At 37.0% G+C, this 20123-nt stretch overlaps 1 protein-coding gene across 1 annotated transcript in view; it reads left to right on the top strand.

The window, feature by feature from the left end:
- LOC111156534 (mediator complex subunit 13 like) overlaps positions 1 to 20123 on the top strand; it is a 324386-nt gene that overhangs the window by 229638 nt on the left and 74625 nt on the right. The window contains exons 5-13 of the mRNA XM_022517492.1: positions 2692 to 2837; positions 5563 to 5757; positions 6147 to 6335; positions 9901 to 10066; positions 11978 to 12082; positions 15885 to 16613; positions 17431 to 17656; positions 18659 to 18764; positions 19076 to 19200. Of these exons, the coding sequence (XP_022373200.1) occupies positions 2692 to 2837; positions 5563 to 5757; positions 6147 to 6335; positions 9901 to 10066; positions 11978 to 12082; positions 15885 to 16613; positions 17431 to 17656; positions 18659 to 18764; positions 19076 to 19200 (1987 nt within the window). The remainder of the gene's footprint in view (positions 1 to 2691; positions 2838 to 5562; positions 5758 to 6146; positions 6336 to 9900; positions 10067 to 11977; positions 12083 to 15884; positions 16614 to 17430; positions 17657 to 18658; positions 18765 to 19075; positions 19201 to 20123) is intronic.

Below are 20123 nucleotides of genomic sequence, written 5' to 3'. Positions count from 1 at the left end.
TCAAAAGCATAAAAGGATATGAATTGTGAATTCTCTTTCTCCCCCAGTCATGCCGTGTCATTCCCCAAAGGCAAATAGGATTATTAGGTTTTTAAAGTGTATCCTTCCAAAGAAATTTTGTGCCAGTGTCAGCAAATTGTGTGTGCATATATTTCCCCTCCTTCCCATTTTATGCAAGTGGGAGTGTATTACATTGTTTTTGTACCTTAGTTTTTTCCCTCATATTTATGATTTTATGTTGGAGGTTCCCACATGTCAGTGTGATCATTTTAAGTGTTTGCGCAGTATTACTTTATAGGGATGAATGATAGATCATAGTTTAGTTAACCAGTTCTTTACCGAAGAACACTTTGGCTATTTTCAGTATTTAACTATTACAAACAATGCTACAGTAAATAACTGTACCAAAGTTTTATCTATGGAATAAAGTCGAAGGGAGTGGTGTTGCTAGGTCAAAGGGAAATTCTGCTTTCTAATGTCACTGTTGTCATCTCTGCCCTCCTGTGTCACATAATCTTAGAAAAAACAGAACTGTATAGCTGGAAAGGGATATAAATACCATCAAGTTTAGTGGTTCCCAAAGTATGGTCCTTGGGCTTGGAGTAACAGCAGCATCACATGGGAACTTGGAACAAATGCAGATTCTTGGAGCCCATGCTTGACCTCCTGAATCAGAACGTATGAGGTTCCCAGCAGTTTGTGCTCACAGTTGCTTTTACGTATGAAAAAACTATGATTTCAAAGGTGAAGTAACTTAGCACTTGTCTCAAGTCATGTCAGATCTTTCCCATCATGTCAGATCTTTCCCCCACTGGAGTTTACAGACTACATGCTGTTCTTAACAACATCCACCCTTGCCTCATGCCCTCTCTCTCACTTTTTCTTTTGTCTCTACTACTGAAATCCTATTTTCATTTGTTCCTGTTTTCTTGAAGCACTTGGATCTCCCAATTTGGAAAAATCACTCCATCTTAACCTTCCTATGGCATTTTGTTTTTACTTCTCTTTCTGTATGAGTGTCTGATGAGCATTCATATCAGTCTTTTGTTAGCTTATACATATGCTCCTTGAGGGCAAGGATGATGTTTTATTTGTTGTCACTTTAGGCTCCTTGCACCTTCCTTGCATTTACTAATTGATAGATAAACGTTGGTTGCATTTCTTCTCATGCACAGTTGGAAATCAGTAAAATAGAGAACATACTCGGTGCTACGCTCAATATCTGTAACTCTGACCGGTCTTCTTATAAACATGCTATTGACTACACGGGACAGTAGGCACGGTGGGGAGAAGTCAGCTCAGACCCCTCACTGAAGTTCATAGATGGAAAATTAACCAATATGTAATAAGTGAACCTATATTTTGGTTCTCTTATGTGCCAGGCATAATGTGTGTTGAGGCTGATATGTTTCTAATATCATTTTCAAAAATAAAGGGCCATGCATTTTTACAGTTGATACTGTCTTGTACCTGTATACATTTAAATTATAGGTATCATTTCCTCCTTGTGAACTTAAAACTTAGAAGTGTGGTGTCAAGGAATGTTAAAATTTTTCGAAATTCTTAAGAAATTTGAGTTATTATCTTGTTTACTCTGTTGTGCTAAATATCAAGATAAGTGTTTCATATTGTTGAAACTTCACATTCTGGTAAAACACCCCATTTTCTCAGATTATCTCAACATACTTGTCAGGGAAGAATATAGATGATTCCCTGTTTGATAAAGTAGAAGTTTTATCACTTTTAGTTCACTTTTTCCTTAAAGCATTATAATTTTATATCTAAGCAAAATTTAATGTTTTTGGTAGTACTCAGAATCCAGTTTATAATATTTTAGAGAAATGTTGAGAAGAAGCTTATCTTGGAGATGATTTTTTAAATGATAGTTGCCTGGCCTACAGTGACTTTGGTTCATCAGGCAAGTATTCTTATGAGCTGTCTTGAGAAATGGAGATATTATAACTGGCTTAGGGCCAAAGTTAACAACTTTGAAAGAATGTGCTTCTGTAGTAATTTTGAAATTGTTTTTCTCCAAGACGCATCATTTTTATCAATTTTTAGCTAATTGTGTGGAAAATGGAGAAGTGGAATGCTTTAATAAAATTTTGTGATCAGAAGCAAATTGTAAAAATTAAATATAATATTACCAGCCCATTTAGAGTCTTGTATTACCTTAGCAGTTGTATATTGGGGACTTACATACAACTGTGTCCTTAATTGTTATTTTTAGATGAACAATTTTAACCATGTTTAATGTTGTAAGCTTGTAAATATGATTGTTACTGTTATGTCATACCAAACATAAGCAAAACTGTTTAATCTTTGCCCCCAAATCCATTAAAGACCAGTTCATATACAAGTGCATGGGAAGGTAGAAAAATGTTATGATTCTTTTTCTGTCCTTAAGAGTTTATAGTCAGCATAGGAGACTTTATGCAAATGAAATGAGGCAATCTGCACAATAGCTTTCTGAATTTCACAGTGTGGCATAACTAGTATCTTTAATTTGTCGGCAAGATACTGTTATATTATTTGATCAAATCAACTGAATTTTATGCTATTAATATCATCAGAAGCAAGCTTTGATGGGTGATCGATAAAGTAAAGCTGTATCCCATATGTAGTTCCTGTGCTTAGCCCTCATTTCCTACCAAAAATGTAGAATTGAGTTTCTCATTGTTTCCTTTTTAGTGAGCATTTGTCCTGTGCATTCACATTCTTTCTTCATGGGGAAAGTAATGTATGCACAAGTGTGGAGATTGCCCAACACCAGCCAATTTATTTGATCAATGAGGAGCATATACACATGGCTCAGTCTTCACCTGCACCATTTCAAGGTAAGTAAATGGCAATGTCCTGCTGTCTACCTGTCTCACACCAAGTGGATAGCCACCTTGCCCAGTAAGGTTTGCAGAATGAGATATTATCTTAAATGGACATTATAAAGCTAAGCGTAAGGGTCAACTTCTGAAGAAGAAAGGAAAAGCTACCATTCGCAATGAAAGCTTGTTAGTATTTTGCTGAAAGCTTGGAGCTTATCACATTTACAACATGGTCTTAGGTGAAGTTGTACTAAGGAATAAAATGTAGAGAATTGCCTTCAGAACAAAAGATCAGTATTTGAAAAATACAATCCAATGAGTAATTGACATCTCTTAAAAATTAAAGGTTTTCATTGTTTTGTTTGTTCCATGATTTCAGGCACAAAATGACTTACAGAAAATTACTAATTTCGAAATTTCAATCAGAATCCTATTTCTAGAGTTGTATACTTTCTTCAGTGATGTTAATATCTTTATTATTTCTTTTAATTAGAGGCTACGTTGATTGTAGGTATTTGGTTGTAATTTAACTTAATGTGTATATGTTCATTAAATCTCAGCTAATCACCTAGATTTTTACCAAGATAACTCCATGTACCTTTTTCCTAATCATGATTTCTAAATCTTTGGTTTCGTTTTTAGAATTCAGAATTTTATATGAATAACTTTTTAAATGTTATAATGTTTAAATGCAATAATATTAGGTTCACCCTTCTGGAAAAATCTCTTTTGGTTCAGTCTAATTACTAGAGATGCCTGGTTCAAAGGGTCTTAGCATATCATACAAAGGTAATTTTTAAAAAACACTGATATTTTAACAGATTTAACTAAAATATTTTTATTGACATAACAACCTGTCATGAGTGTTTAGCCTCTGTATTACTTAAGATTGGTTTTTGATTTCCCGCAGATGATTCTGATTTAATTTGATGAAAATAATTTTTAAAAAACACTGATATTTTAACAGATTTAACTAAAATATTTTTATTGACATAACAACCTGTCATGAGTGTTTAGCCTCTGTATTACTTAAGATTGGTTTTTGATTTCCTGCAGATGATTCTGATTTAATTTGATGAAAACATCTGTTCCTTGCCCTAAAGATATTTGAGCCTTTTAAATTTTTTTTTTTAAGGTAAATAAGAATGTTGAATCCTCATTTAACTCTCTCCTAATTGTTACCTATTTTTTTACCCCCTCTTTTTGTAATACATTTTAAGCTATGTGCTTTACCATTCCATAATTTTGGGTATTTGCTGTGTGAACATTTATAAAATTCAAAACCCAGTTCCCAAACTGTACACTTAAGAGTTGTACAGTATTTGCATATTATGGATTACCAGAATTATTCAATATTGTGTTTTGTTAACTATGAAGGTGCTGAGGACCATCTAACTTCATTCTAGACTTTATCACTGAAAACAAAAGCATTTATTTATGATAAGAACAGAAGGAATTCCTAATCATGAGGGGAGGTAACTAACCTAAGTTGGGAAAGATAATATTAGCAATATCAGGTCTCCATAAACCAGTTATTTTAGGTCTTATCGTTTGTTGCTAATGTCTCGAGTGATAGAAGACTTTTTTGTGGGATGTTACCCTGCTTATTTCCCTTGATTGGTGTGGAGGAGGGGCATTCTTGGGGCAGATGTTGGCCTATAAATAATTTTAGTGAATATAATTAATGTGGGATGTGGGAATTTCCTACAAGTATTAATATAGAAATACTGATTATTGATGTGGGAATTTCCTAGAAGTATTAATGCAGAAATATTCCCCTTGATTAACTGTGTTGGTTGGACTCAGTATTTTTATCCTATTTGAATCAGTGAGGAACAGCAGAAAGGTACCAAGAAATATGTGATGTCTACAGCTATCACTGAATATTGTAATATGTCATCCAGCTGTTAAAAAAATAAAGCCATCCAAAGAAAGAACATCTCACTTAATGCCTATGCTGAGATTTTTGTAGAAATTAGGATTAAGAAAAAGTTTATCTCTGGAAAAATATTGTTTGGAAGGTTAACCCCCCTAGACTACAAACTGGCTGGGTTATATGCAGCATCGTGTTAACTATATTTTTGTGGCTAGGTCAGCGAAAATAACATCAGGTCAAACACTGGAAGAGATAGAGGGACTTTGAGTCCTTTACTTTGAGTTTAATAAGTTTTGCTTAGAGTTGTTTCATCAACAGACCTTCAAAACAGTTGTAACTGAAATTATAACTAAGCATTATGTTTCAGACTTGGTACATCAAGACCTTTTTGCTATTACAAGTTTTATTTATATGTTATTTTTAAAATTACAACAAATACCTAGGAATTCTCAGAAACCCTGGAAAATGTGTTCAAGTTCTAGGCAGGTTTTGGGATATATGTATTAAATGGTTTTTTTATAAAAGAGTCAATGTTCACAGTGTATAAACTCTTATCAAACAGGTGTATAGAAGCTTTCATAAATAGTTTATATATTGTGTGTTACTACAGCTGTCTGATTTTTTATTTTTTACCTCCCCCATTTGATTTCCTTAAAAAACTGATGTATGTTGAGAGGCATATAGGTAAGAGTTACTAAAATGAGAAACTTAAAAAAAAAAAGACTGTAAAAGGAGTCCGGAAATAAAGAGCACTATCTAGTAAGTGAGGCTGGACTTTAGCCTAAGTGACCACATATGTGGCCTTAGACGTAAGTAGGAGTTATTACTCTGATCTGTGACATATGTTTCTCCTCCCTGCCTTAGTACTGGTAAGTCCTTATGGCTTAAATGGCACGCTAACAGGCCAGGCATACAAGATGTCAGACCCAGCCACCCGTAAGCTGATCGAGGAATGGCAGTATTTCTATCCCATGGTGCTGAAAAAGAAAGAAGAATTGAAAGAGGAAGAGGAGTTGGGATACAACGATGATTTCCCTGTGGCTGTCGAAGTAATTGTTGGTAAGAAAATATTTTGCCTGAAGAACTTTATTCTATCTTCTTCATCTTTCTTAATTTAAAAAGATAATCATTGAGATTCATCAAAAATAATCTCCATAATTTTCCCATTTTTTTTTAATTCTCTTGATACAGTGGTATATGCTGAGTAGTTATCTTGCCTGAAGCGCCAGTGGTCCCTGTCTTCCAAATGCTATTATCATAATGTTGGAGCACATGTTTAAACAGCTATTAACTTAGGAAGGAATGGAGCACATCACTTTTGGCAGTACCTAATGAGCACCTCATTTTCATCATTGAGCTTTGACTCTGACCGCTAGAATATCAAAGTTGGCATCCCGGTGTGAACTTTTTCTCAGGCCTGCTTCTCTCCTTGCTCTCTTTACTTACAGGTGGTGTTCGGATGGTTTATCCTTCGGCATTTGTTTTGATCTCTCAGAATGACATCCCAGTTCCTCAGAGTGTTGCTGGTGCTGGAGGCCATATTACAGTGGGGCAGCAGGGACTTGGTAGTGTGAAGGACCCAAGTAACTGTGGGATGCCACTTACCCCTCCCACTTCTCCAGAACAGGCCATCATAGGTGAGTACAATCCAGGAATGTACTCATCCAGGTGGAGGAGATCACAGAAAACCATGTAGCTTCCTTGCCATGGAACAGATGAATAAACTCACATTGAGAAATGCCTTATGCCAAGAGATGGAGGTAGAGTGACATGGGAAGTCTGCAAAATACAGAAGGAAAATTTTCAACAAATAGAATGGATGTGCTTCCGAATTTTAATTGTGCCCTGTTAGTCTTTATTCCAGTTAGACAGTGTAGTTGTTTCTCTTAAGTTCTCTACACACATCTGTCCCTTTACACACATGTATGTGTGTACACACACACAGACATACACGAACAAGGGACAAGGTGGAGGCTGCTCTTTTTTTCCTTAAAACAAATGGAAAACACTTAATCAGAAAATAGCTGAAACATTTGCCTAGTTGGCCATTGCCAGGCAGGAACATGTCTGGTATAATTCTTTTCTTGTTATATTATAAAGGTAGACTGGCATTTAGAAGCTCTCAGGAAAATGCTTTGTTCTGCCAGTCATCTGTCTACATTAATGATCAGTATTAATTACATATGAAACTTTAAAAAATTTCCTTTATGAAAAAATTCAGAAATTGTTTAAATTGGGAGCATTTTGCTATCTTTGGAGTAGTATATTTTCTGTGTTAACTTTTTGGTTGTTGTAGTTGACATTGTTTTAATTGGAAATCTAGTCATTAATATTCATCAGACTTGAGCTGGAGGGAGATTATTTATAGGCTTTTTAATGTGGGCCATGTTAGCAAAAGCATCAGAGTAGATACAGTCTTGACTGCTGAACTGAAAACAGATTATGCAGCATAATACACACTTACGTGGCTCTTTTCATGAGATTAGATAAGATGGCATTTCACAGTTTCCGGCATGGTGCTTGGCATGTGCAGGGTACTCAGTAAATGTTCATGGTTAAGCAGTATATCGGGTGCAAGTATAGAGACTGTGATTGAGCACACCTAATTTAAAAGTCTGGCTATATAGCTTTTACTAGGTGAGTTGGCCTTATTAAATTCTCAAACTTGGCCTGAGCCTCCAATTCCTTCTCTGTTAAGTACTACGTACTTGACAGAGCTATTACACATACTAGGTAAAAAGCTTGACAGCGCTCTGTAGGCAGCAAAGCAGTCTACAAATGGTGGCGTAAGCAATTTGAAGCAAAACACGATTATGTTATCTGGAAGGAGTTACCTGGATACGGTGTGGAAGGCAGAGAAACGGGCAGCAGGCAGCCTCTGTCTTGAGAAGCCACGCAGTTGCTAAGACAGTAAGAAGAAAGGGACATCCAACTCTGATATGGCAGAGCAGAGAATTTGGATGATTCCTTGTGAAAGGATTTGCTCCGTTTTTATTAAAAAAGAAGAAAACCAAAAAAAGGAAAAAGAAAAAATACTTCTACAGACGTTTTAATAATCATCATAGAGAAGATATATTGATACAGAGACTAGAATTAGTATCTCTTAGGGATATTTGTATTCAACTTAAAATTGAAACTTAAAATGGAAGGCCTGCTGTATGCATGATGCCCTAGGGTCTGATCAGTTAGGAACGCTAAATTTCACGATTCAGAAACACCAGGTTTTGTTTATTGTGGTTTTCAGTGTGGACTTCCTAACTCCGGGTCTTTACATTACTTCCTCTGACTGTGTAGGTCATTTGTGCTAAGCCCTGGGTAAATAAATCTCCTGATGCCTCCTAACTCTCTAAAACCAACCAAATAAAAGCAATTGGAATCTTTGTTGTAAAGTGAATTTGTCTTAATTTTTGACATCATGATACAATGAATTATAGCTTAGGACTCTTAATGCTGTCTCAGAGACAGTCTTGGTCAGCCTTGTCATTCTGCAGTTGACTAACATTGAGCATTGCCATGTTTTCCTACATATAGGACAAAATGTGTCCCCTTTCCCCCTAAAATGGCCAAGAATCTTCTAGATTAGCAGGGGACCTAGGAGGGCCAACTGGTTTTGGTGAAATCACTCATGCCTCATGTGGATAGGTACCTCTGCTTGTGTCTCCTATTTATGGAGATAATTTTGAGGAACAATATTCAGTATGTATTTGACGGCATGGAGTATAGGTCTTGTCTAATTCCCTATGAGGTATCATCCCCATTTTAATTAAATCATTAAAAGCTACTGAAAAGCATTAACCCAGCTTTAATCTGAAAAAACTGTGCCTTATTTTCCTCATCCTTTTTATTTTTTGGTCGTATTCATCCCGTATGACACTGTGGGTATATGATCTCTTTGGCTAAATTGTAAGGTGTTTGGGAGCACAGGGCTATGTGTTCTACTTCTGTTTCTCTGTTTATCCTAGTTTTATGATAAGCATTTGCATATCCATTGTAGAATTGAAGTGAATTACTTTGTACCGTATACCAAGTCAGGGAACTTTAAAGGTGAAAGAGCAGTAAAAGACCAAATTATTTTGTCTCCTTTATCTAATTTTTAATACAATAATTCTTTCATGGGGAGCAAGCAATTTTTAGTTCCTTGGAATGTAAGCATTTTGATGCTGGTTTTTGTTTTTTGTCTTAAATAGAGCTAAGCCCAACCATTCAGCTCATCTGATGGTTGTGTTCCAGCATATCAGGACTACTAATTTGTGGTATAAGGTTGTTTATTTTTCAGATGAGGGTGGAGGTTTCCAGAGTGCTTAAAATTGATTATTTTGTTCAAAATGTTTTGTATCATAGTTCTGTTGAGGATAAAACCCACAATATATCTATGAAGTTAAATAGATTAAAGTAATTGAATCAGAATTTAATACTGGAAATCAACTTCAATATTTGTCTGGTGTGTGATAGAAATAGTAAAATACTCATATAACCAAAAACCAGTATTACCAGTAATCCTAATGCACCTAATAGAAAGAAATGGGATTACATACAACCATAGCTGGAAAAGCTAAGTGGAGTTATTAGAGAGAAACTAGTGAATAATCCTCTGATACAGAATGTCAAGATAACCTTTCAGTATTTTAGCTCTAAGATTTCATAAATTGTGTCAGGCATAAGGACAGACAGTTCCACACGCAGATTTGAAATTTGACCTTGTTAAAAGCTTTGTGCCATTAAGTTCTTTCTCCGACCCAGGGCGCTATGTGCAGTTACTGCATAGATTTTTAGCTAAATGAGCAGAAAGCTCCCTCTGCTGTTTTGTTCTGCCTTGAAACTTACTTATTGCATTGTCGATTTAAAAATTTAAAACAATCTATTCGTGGTCACATCTTTAGTACTATGATGTATAAGCCTTTATAGGTAAGTTGTCTCCAATATCTGTAGAGTCAGAATGCCTCTGAATGGCTATGCCCTTGGGTTGTGTGAGTGTGTGAGTGTTGATGTGATGAACTATTTTAGGGAAAAGACAAAGAACTGTCCAAAGTGCCAGTACACACAAATTGTGCTTAGAGCTATAGGTAGTGTTATTGCCAGGGCGCTACATGAATAACACGGGTTTCAAAAATCCAAACATTTCTGTGACGTAAGCTTGCAATCTGTGTACCAGGAGACCTTTTCAGATAATTTTCACATTCCCAAGTTGTCTGTCTTTTCCAGGGGACAGTGGAGGTACGCAGAGTGCTGTCAGTCACCTAGGCTCCCAAGACGGGGGGATGATAACTATGCACAGTCCAAAGAGATCGGGGAAGATTCCTCCAAAACTCCACAATCATATGGTCCATCGAGTCTGGAAGGAATGCATCCTCAACAGAACCCAGTCCAAGTATGACTTTTGTATTACATCTGGATCATGGTTTAGTAACACCATCTCTTTGATTACTATGTGAGGAGTGTTAGTCACATTGAACCATTGTGTGACCAAACCTGAAGGGTCATTGGATTGGTAGATCATCTTTTTGAACATAATAGTGCAAAATTGAATGCAAGGATATTAAAGATGTTGACTTGACTTGATTTGATTATCTAGGAAATTTGGAAGTTCCTGAGTATCTCAAGATTGGTAAGGTATCCATCTGGTATTTTTTAGAAAGGATGGCTTAGGGCAATTGTCAGTGGGTTGGTTTTCCTCTGTATACCAATTTATGAATGTTTTCTATTTGCAAAGGGAAATGACCTTCTTTGTCACATTTTCTGTGACATAGGCCTTCTGTTTTAAATGGCAATACAGTTCTGAACAGAACTGATGATAGAGGGGTGTTTGCCACCTTCTGTGCTTCTGTTGGTTTATTTCCAGAGGCCATATTCTTTTCTTCCCCTATCTGACTTTGCTTCCTTCCTTTGCCCCCATCCCTCCTCTTGCTCTCTTCCCTGCCTTCCTTAACATATTTTTGGAAAAGGGGAAGAATTGATTCTGAGAAGAGATTGCTGGTGGTGATTATTTTAATTACATGAATGATAACAAACAGTAGTCAATAAATACTCTTCCACTTACCAGGGTTTACATAAACATATTCAGCATATTTTCACATCTCTTGATATAACTGAGATGTCCCCTTTCTGGAGTGAGGAAGTAAACAAAGGAGTTTTCATTCTCTAGAACAGAATAAATATGGACACTCTGGCCAAGAACTGCTAAAAAGTCCACTCCTTTTAGAAATCAGTTAAATGTTTCTTCAGTCACTACTACTTAAAGTGTTTGTCATACAGATATAAAAGCTGTCATGTGGGTCTAGATTTTAGGAAATTCATACTATGTATTTATCTCTTGTGAATTGGTTCTAGATTAGACTGCTAAAGAAGGTATAGTAGATAAAATCTAAAATAATTGCAGTGGAAGATTATATGTCATGTTCTAGAACTAAAAAGGGATCTCTAGTCACTTGAAAATGATCCTTTGCTCTAGAATAATTGGTGCAGATATTTTCAACTCTAGCTACAATGCCTGGATAATTTCCAAGTTAACATTTTCTTTTTCGTTTCTTCTCATTTACTGTCTTTGATTTTTATCACTACTAACTTGTCACCTCCACCAGCTCTAACAGCCTCTTTAATCCGCAGCACAGAACAGGGCAGTGAGACACCCAGAAGGGCAAGGGAGGGTGGAGAGTAAGAGAAGTCCCTCTAGAGCTGTCACTGGAGCACTTTGCAATATCAGCTGTAGCTAAACCAGCAATACAGAAATACTGCCCAGTGTTCTTACTGTCACTGTGTAATAATAGACATCTGCTTTTTGCTACCAATTACTAGTGACAAGTAGGAGGTAATTTTTTCCTTGTCTTTAATTCACATTACAAGTGTAGAGTGCTGCTTAAATGCTAGTGAATATAGGAGTTTTAAGAGTGGCTTAAACAGTCTGTCTCAGGGCATAAATTCACAGATGCTGGGAAAAGATAATTTTAAAAATTTAAGTTAATTTCTACAAAATTTAGGTGACTTTTTAAAGCAACAACTAATAGTGCCAGGTAGTGTTTTAAGTGCTTTGTATCCATGTTAAAATGTGCAGTCAACTTAAATAGAAATATTTTGAATCTTGCTTCTTCTAGTGCATAGAACAAGTTTGCTCTCCCTACGCCCCTCTCCCCACCCCCGCCCCCAACCTTGGATTGCTCAGCACTATCAGCTAGATAACATTACTATGTGAAATGTATTCAGGTCTTTTAAAATATCCCTCTCCCCCATTGAGGTATAAGTATTTTCTCATGTTTACACAAGTCACATTTTTAACCTTTTTTAGGAGGAGCCAAATGTCAACTCCAACTCTTGAAGAAGAGCCTGCTAATAATCCTGCTACTTGGGATTTTGTGGATCCAACCCAAAGAGTCAGCTGTTCCTGTTCTAGGTAGGTAGTAGACAAGGCAGAACAGGGGTCCGATAAAATGTTGGGACCTTTTGTTGGCTGTCTCGTGGACTCTCAGACCGCTTTTTCTTTATTTTGTTTTGTTTTGTTTTCAGTCTTCCTCCTCTAGTAGAGAAGGAAAAGATAGGTCTTTTCTTAAATACAGATGATAACAGTTTTATTGTCAGGACTCAAAAAGAGCTTTATTTGACAACTGTGACTGTGGCCCTGTTATCAAATTGCTCCCACAAATTTTTTTGTGGTAACTACTCCAAAACCAAAAGGCATTTGATAAGACAATCTATTCCCCTTTAAATGAATTTATTTAATTGTTCTTAATTTTAAAATAGAGGTAAATACTAAACAAGTTGGCTAGAGTTCATAGAATTTGGATTAAATCAACCTTCCATAGATAATTTGTCTTGTTGTCAGTGCTGGTATGTTTTGATGCTTGAGGTAGGTATTTAGTAATAAAACCTGCCAGAAGCTAAAATTATTCATTCAGTTAGATACTTGAATAGAACCCTGAATTGATTTCTGTAGAAAATATTTGCTCCTCTGTATATTACCTTGACGTATCACTCCTTGTAGTAGTAAAGAGTCTTATTGTCATGGGCTTTCATTAGGGTTCTTAGATTTCTTTTTTTTTTTTTTTTAAGATTTTTTTTATTTATTTCACACCTATGCGAGTGGGCAGAATGGGTGCACGCAGGGGGAGAGCCAGGAGGAGAGGGATGGAGAGAATCTCAATCAGACCCTGTGCTGAACACAAAGCCTGATGCGGGGTTTGATCTCATGACTCCGAGATCATGACCTGAGCCAAAATGAAGAGTCGAACGCTTAACCAACTGAGCCAGCCAAGTACCCCAGCGTTCTTAGATTTCTTAAGTGTATGTCGGCCTCACCCCTAGCTCAGGTGACTATTGAGGATGTGATGGTGATTATTCACTTAATGAGCAACTTAGAGTAGCTTTGTTTCCAAAGTATATATTTTCACATTTGATACTGTTCAACACTTAGAAAAAGTTCTTTTGAGATAAAGTATATTAAGAAAATGGCCATTCATTTCCCTAGTTTTTTAGGGGTTCTTATTGTGACATAAATAAGTTGGCTTCAGGGTAGGGAGGCAGTCAAATGACCCCTGAGAATATGTGCAAACTGTGTGTGTGTATGTGTACATGCTTAAACAGCAGTTTTCACACCATATTCCCGTCCTTTCCTCTCTTGTCCCTTACGTTGATTCTCTTTTATCAAGCTCTGCCTCTCTAGTCAGCTTTTTTTTTTTTGAGAGATGCTGTAAATATTAGCCTAATGAAATGTGCAGTATTAATTTTTTAAAGAGGGCTTTTTTGAAGAAGTTGTTCATTAAGGGTCCTCTCTGAGCACCTCTCGTCTCAGGATAGGTGTGGTATACCAGCTGAATACCTATTTTCCTTCTGTTTCTAGGCCATTATAACTTGTGTGACAGAAAGCCTTTTCTTATTAATTCTTATTTCTAAACAGCTCACAGCCAAGTTATGGGCCACCTTTAGAAAGTACCTAGGATAAAAATGTTGGTGTATTTAGCTTTGCTTATGCCCTCATCCTATTTTTGCTCTTCTTTTCCTTAATCTAGATTTTTCAGCTGTTAAAAATAACCTTTTTGCTGATTTCTGTGACATTTTTATTTGCTCCCTTGAATTATTTTTACCTGAAGTGTAACTAAATAGCACTTTTTCTTTTGTCCTTTGGAATCACTCCTCTATTTCCTGACCAGATTCTTATACCTGCAGGTCTTTTTTTAGTTATGCATTTCATTCCATTGACTTCCAAGTATTTATCTCTAGACCTGACTTCTCATATATACTCTGGTCTTATATTTTAGGAGATGCCTTTAAGAAATTCCTTAATATTGACATGTGTGTTTTCTCACAGGTCAAGTATCTTGTTCCAGTCATTTTTACCACAGTTTCCCTTTTTCAGCCTAGAAACTTTATCATTTATTATTTTTCTTCATTTTATAGATGAATTTTATCCTTGCATTTCACACTGATTTCCTTGGAAATGTCTATGATAGTAATTCTCGTTCTTTTAGTCACCTTGTGTTTCTACACTATTTGGCCCTGCTTCTTCTGGTTCCTTCCCACCACTGGACCACCCATATATTTAGCCTTTTGAGGCTGATTTCCTGCTCCTTGCTTCAGTGAGGCCTCTTACCTGTTCAGAGATTTGCTGTGATAGTCTGTTACTCACTAGTGAATCCCTGATTGTAACCATTTCACAGTGTAGCCGAGTCATTAAATACAATTGAAAAAAAAATGACTTTGAGATTTTCTGGTTTGCCAAAAGTCCTTACTTTGAAGAGGCTACCATAAACTATCTATCAAAGGACTGGTGTGGATAAATGCTCTGAGAGAGAAAATCCAAGTGAAAAAGTTTTATGTAAAAGATTCTTTGAACTGTTTTAAAATAAGCCCCTTACAAGATGTGATTGAGATTATTTTCAGATGAGATATTCACCTCTTAGTGTGCTGCTGTGCCCTGGAGATTTAAGGTGCAATTTTCCCCTTATTGTCAGTAGCTTTATGCTTAAACAACCTTCTTCAAACTCTGATTTTTTTTTTTTTTTTTAAAGAGTAGCAAAGACTTCAGCAAGAGCCTTTTCAGATTATCTACTGCAAGATTACCAAACCCGTTATGGAACGGTCCACTCCTCACACTATTTAATGGCCTTATGGGGCAGGGTGGCCATCCTGCTGTCCCACTAAACCATCCCATTATGCCACACAAATCCGTTTTACTGCTCACTAGGGCACCATTGAGTGTGATATAGCAGTAATTTAATGCCACCCTAGTGGCCTCAGAGAGTTACTGCTGCATGGGCAGGAGAGCTCAGGTTTTTTTCCCTGGGTGGATTTATATATTGGGAGGAACTGGCTGACCTACTGTATAACTTTGTTGCACAGATTGAACCTTCGCATCATCTAGTGGCCCTTCCTGAGCAATATCTCACACCTATGTTTGCCAAGAAGTGTGTTAGGATGTGAGCAGACTTGCTACCCTGCTTGGTACAGCTGCATTTGTTGTTTTCATATTCACTCACCATTTTTTTTTTTTTTACTTCTGTCTAATTTTGTGAGTCTGGAAAATCCAAAGTTGTCTTTTATTCCTTCTTTTTTTGATAAGAATGGCATATAAGATTTCTAGTCTATTTATTCTGTTAAAGATTCATGGATCGACCCTCATTTTCTTGTTTTCACACTTTGGGGGAGAATCACATAATTATTTTATTCCCAATTTACTACAGTACAAGCTATTATAAGCCATTCTATATTGGAGTTAGTAGAGTGTTGTAAGATAGAAATTAGAAGATTTTTTTCTCTCTTTCTTGGCAAATGATCTCATTACTCTTGGTTTTAAGATGCAATGTGAATATGTTATCTGAAGCCGTCACCAAATTTGAAAGATTTGAGGATTTTTCACATCAGTCTTTGGTAGGGGTTAGCACTGTTAAGTCCATCTTTTATCTGCTTAACTTATGTGTGGTTGATTCACCACTTTCCATCAGAGTGTTGCAGTTTTTAGTCATTATAAAAATAATTAACACCTAGAGTCCTTTTCAGTGATTTGGGAATCTAGTGTGTGCTTAAAAGACAAAAGCTTATCAGAGCCTTCTATTTGTAATGTTATAATGATGTAGTAATGTTATACTGTACATTATATTACATATATTACATTATATTACATACATTGTATTACATACATATTATATGTAACACTTAGATTTCAGGTCTGTTTCTTGACCTTATTTTGATTCTCATTTCAGGCATAAACTTTTAAAACGTTGTGCAGTAGGACCCAATCGACCTCCCGCAATATCTCAACCAGGGTTCAGTGCAGGACCATCATCATCATCTTCTTTACCACCTCCTGCGTCTAAGCACAAAACAACAGAAAGACCAGAAAAGGGAGACAAATTGCAAAAGAGACCCTTGATACCATTTCACCATAGGCCCTCTGTGGCTGACGAGTTCTGTGTGGAGCAGGACACACCAGGACAGAAGCTAGGATTGGGAGGGATAGACTCCTCCTTAGAGGTGTCTAGCAGTAGGAAGTATGATAAACAAATGGCCGTGCCTTCCAGAAATACAAGCAAGCAAATGAATCTGAATCCTATGGATTCACCTCATTCCCCTATTTCCCCTCTGCCGCCAACACTCAGCCCTCAACCGCGAGGTCAGGAAACAGAGAGTTTGGATCCGCCATCTGTTCCTGTGAACCCAGCCCTCTATGGAAATGGGCTAGAACTCCAGCAGTTGTCGACTCTGGATGACAGAACTGTCCTCGTAGGCCAAAGACTGCCTCTGATGGCAGAGGTCAGCGAGACAGCCTTATATTGTGGGGTTAGGCCCTCGAACCCTGAGTCATCAGACAAGTGGTGGCACAGTTATCGCCTCCCCCGCATTGATGATGCTGAGTTCCGGCCCCCAGAGCTCCAGGGTGACAGATGTGATGCCAAAATGGAGGTAAACTCAGAGAGCACTGCGTTGCAAAGGTAAGGCGACTCTGTGTACCACCCACCTGATGCCCATTGACCAAGGTGTAAGGTCCTGAGAGTCAGGGCTTTCCTCCATCTCCCCATGTTCACCCTTCAGAGCCAAAATGAAACATGCTTTTCTTCATCATTCTGGACTCTGCGTTTGGAAAATGCTGAGAAGTCAAATGCTTTCTCCTTAGTGAGGTTTCACATGTGTCATTATTTAAACATGTGGCCATATAAAGGTTTCATTGTGGCATTTAGGTCTTGGTATTAATTTATTTTTGGCCTGCTGTTTGTTAGTCAAAGGATGTAGCTTGATGAGACTTTTCATATTGTGGTCAGTGCCTTCTTTGTATGTTGACACTTTTAAGGAAGGCTTTGCATGCAGTCAGGTATGTATCCTGCATCTGGTAATAATACTGTTTTTAGTGCTGTTGAGCTATCCGTTATTCTTGACAGTTTACCAGACCATCTCAGTTCATCTTCACCACAGTCGTATTACTACTACCTTATTTTCAAAGCTGAGAAAGAAGCGAGGGTCAAACAGTTAGAAGATGACACAGATTGAACTTGAACCTAGTCATTCTGTCCTTAGAGCCCATCTCTGCTCTTCACTGGAATCCATGGAATCAGAGACAGAAGCATGTTCTTCACAAAGACCTACTAAGTTTTATTTGTGAACATCATCTCTAAAAGAACTTCTTTATAGGGATAAATTTTCTAAGTTTAAGTTTTGCAAGTGCTTTAATTTATAAATGCTGCTTTAAAAAAAAAAAGATAATCTTTTTACTTTGTTTATCTTGCTTAAATTATCATTTATTTTCCCTTTTAGACTCTTAGCACAACCTAACAAACGGTTTAAAATCTGGCAAGAAAAGCAGCCCCAGATGCAGCCACTCCACTTCCTTGACCCATTGCCTCTAGCTCAACAACCTGGAGACAGTTTGGGAGAAGTCAATGATCCATATACCTTTGAGGATGGCGACATAAAATACATCTTTACAGCAAACAAGAAATGCAAACAAGGGACGGAGAAGGATTCCCTGAAAAAGAATAAGGTACTATTTAACATAGAGAGTACCCAGCATGGTGTGAGTTTCGATCTGTGTCAGTACAACATGTGTGGGAAAACTTCTGAGGCAGAATGTTTGAAGTAGTCTTGCCTGATTGCTCTGTCCCCATATTCATGCTCTTGGTACTATTGTATGAAACAACGTATTGTTCCTTTTTATGTCACGGCTCACCTTTGTTTAAAGTCAGCTGAACATAAACGAAGCCTCATATTTTCCAGGCTATAGCTTACAGCGCATGTTTCCTCTCATACGCTAATTCTTGTTGGCCTATGCTCCCTGCTTATTTCTTTTTAATTATTGTTCAAAATATCCAAAATGTAAGGAGAAAAAATGTTGATAACAATATCTATTGGTTATTTAGCGCTTAGTGTGTTTACTGTACCAAGCGCTTTACCTATATATCTATCTGAATTACTATCAACACTACTCCTAGATTATGTCAGTATTAATTTTAGTGGTTTCATTGTCATAAAAATGAGTACTGGGGGTGTGTGCTGTCTTTAGCCTCAAATTTTAAAACATTCCAAAATACTGCACCATTTAAAGAGGTATTCTTAAGAATAAAGGGAAAAGGACCATTAAAAGAGGCCTGTACAGCTCAGGAGAATGCTTCAGAGATTCCTTTGTAGAGATCTATCTAGATCCAGAAAGCTCGAACCATAATTCAGTATCTATGATGTTATTAAAGGCAGCTTTTAACACCGTGGCAGGTCTGTAATCAAATGCCACCAGTACTGGTTAGGCATAAAATCCAGATTGACTCTGAATACTCCATAGGATTGGAGGGACAGTGTGGGAGTTTGGGGTTCCGTTTAAATTCAGGGAAAAGGACATATCTTTTATTTCCCTTGGTTGCATAGACCATGGTTTATCATACTTGTGCTCATAATAAGTTCCATTCTACTCTCTAATTCTTTGTGTTCTCCCTCATATTCCACACTTTGGGTTGGTGTTCATGTGTTTTGTTTGGCTGAATTTATTATACAGTCAGAGGATGGATTTGGTACCAAGGATGTCACTACACCAGGTCATTCCACGCCGGTGCCTGATGGGAAAAATGCCATGTCTATTTTCAGTTCTGCTACTAAAACAGGTGTGTACAATGATTATTTGCCTCACTTGGATTGTTGCTAAAGTAAAATGCAAGGGAGATGCTTCTCGATTTAGAATTATATTTTTACTGTAATAGCAGTAATTTGATCCCATCTTTAATTTTTCATAGTTCGTTTTTCATTTACTTTCAAAACTGATGAACATATTTGGAAATAATTGTCTCTAAATTTAACTGAAAACCTAGGGAAAAAATTCACAGGCAGGTCTTGCGCATTGAAATCCATTCCCTTTTCTCACTCCTTCTCTGTGGATGAAGTCGCTTATTCTGCATCTTTGCCTCCTTTCCCGCAGATGTCCGGCAGGATAATGCTGCTGGCAGAGCTGGCTCCAGTAGCCTTACACAGGTGACAGATCTGGCACCTTCCCTGCATGACTTAGACAACATCTTTGATAATTCCGATGATGACGAACTTGGGGTGAGTCTGCCATAGCTACCGAAGCAGAAATCTCCTTACATGGGAGAACTTGGGTCGCTGTTGGAGTATTTCCTTATTGTTTTTGTCTACTGAGTTTTGGGGCCCCTTATTTCAGGTTCAGAATGTTCTGCAGAAATGTTTGTATACTTTGAAAGGATTCTAAAAGTTGTCACTGTAGTCTCTAATGCCCCTTGGTTTCCCTTTGTTGATGTCTTCTTTTATTAGTTTATTCCTGTTGTAAATATTAAAATCTTTCCCATTCAGTTTTTAAATCCTTCTAAATATCGTGAGACTAGTAGAAGTATATTATGTAGTCCCTTTAGCTCTGATTATAAAGATAATGCCCCCGTAACTTTTTATTCATGTCATCAGTAAGAACTTAGTCTACATATTGAGAGATAAACAAGTATGATCTGTACTTTTTAGGGTTGTGGCACTATAGTAGGGGAAAAGACTTGTGTACATACAATTTAAATAGTTTAAGGCATGATGTGGTTAAAGTGACAGATAAGAATGATAATTCTTAGAAGAACAGCTGAGCTGCTCTGAATCAGGAAGTTTATGTCCTCGTCCTCCTAATCACCTCTGTACTTTTTGGCAAAAAGAAGTACCTGTTAACTTTAGGGGACCAAGAAATGAGTAGGATAGGCCCCTCTCTTCAAGGAAATAAGTTTATTAGTTTATTTTTCTTTCACTTATATACTTACCTTCCTTCCCTTTTGTCCATTTCCCATGTATTTATTACTCATCTGATGGTCACTTCCTGTGATGTGTACCTGAGGTTACAGGTGTTACTATCCTGCCCTGACACTTAAGGTACTCACAGACCTCCAGAGAAGTGCATATAAAGAAAGTTACAAATGTACTTAAAAATATATAAAAATGTATACACCCATGTGCGCTTATTACTGTGAGTGCAGTAA

The sequence above is a fragment of the Enhydra lutris genome, unplaced genomic scaffold, assembly GCF_002288905.1.
Source record: "Enhydra lutris kenyoni isolate GAN:26980312 unplaced genomic scaffold, ASM228890v2 scaffoldscaffold46, whole genome shotgun sequence".
Classification (NCBI taxonomy): Eukaryota; Metazoa; Chordata; class Mammalia; order Carnivora; family Mustelidae; genus Enhydra; species Enhydra lutris.
The sequence above is the reverse complement of the archived record's forward strand: the minus strand, read 5'-3'. Positions and strand labels throughout refer to the sequence as shown.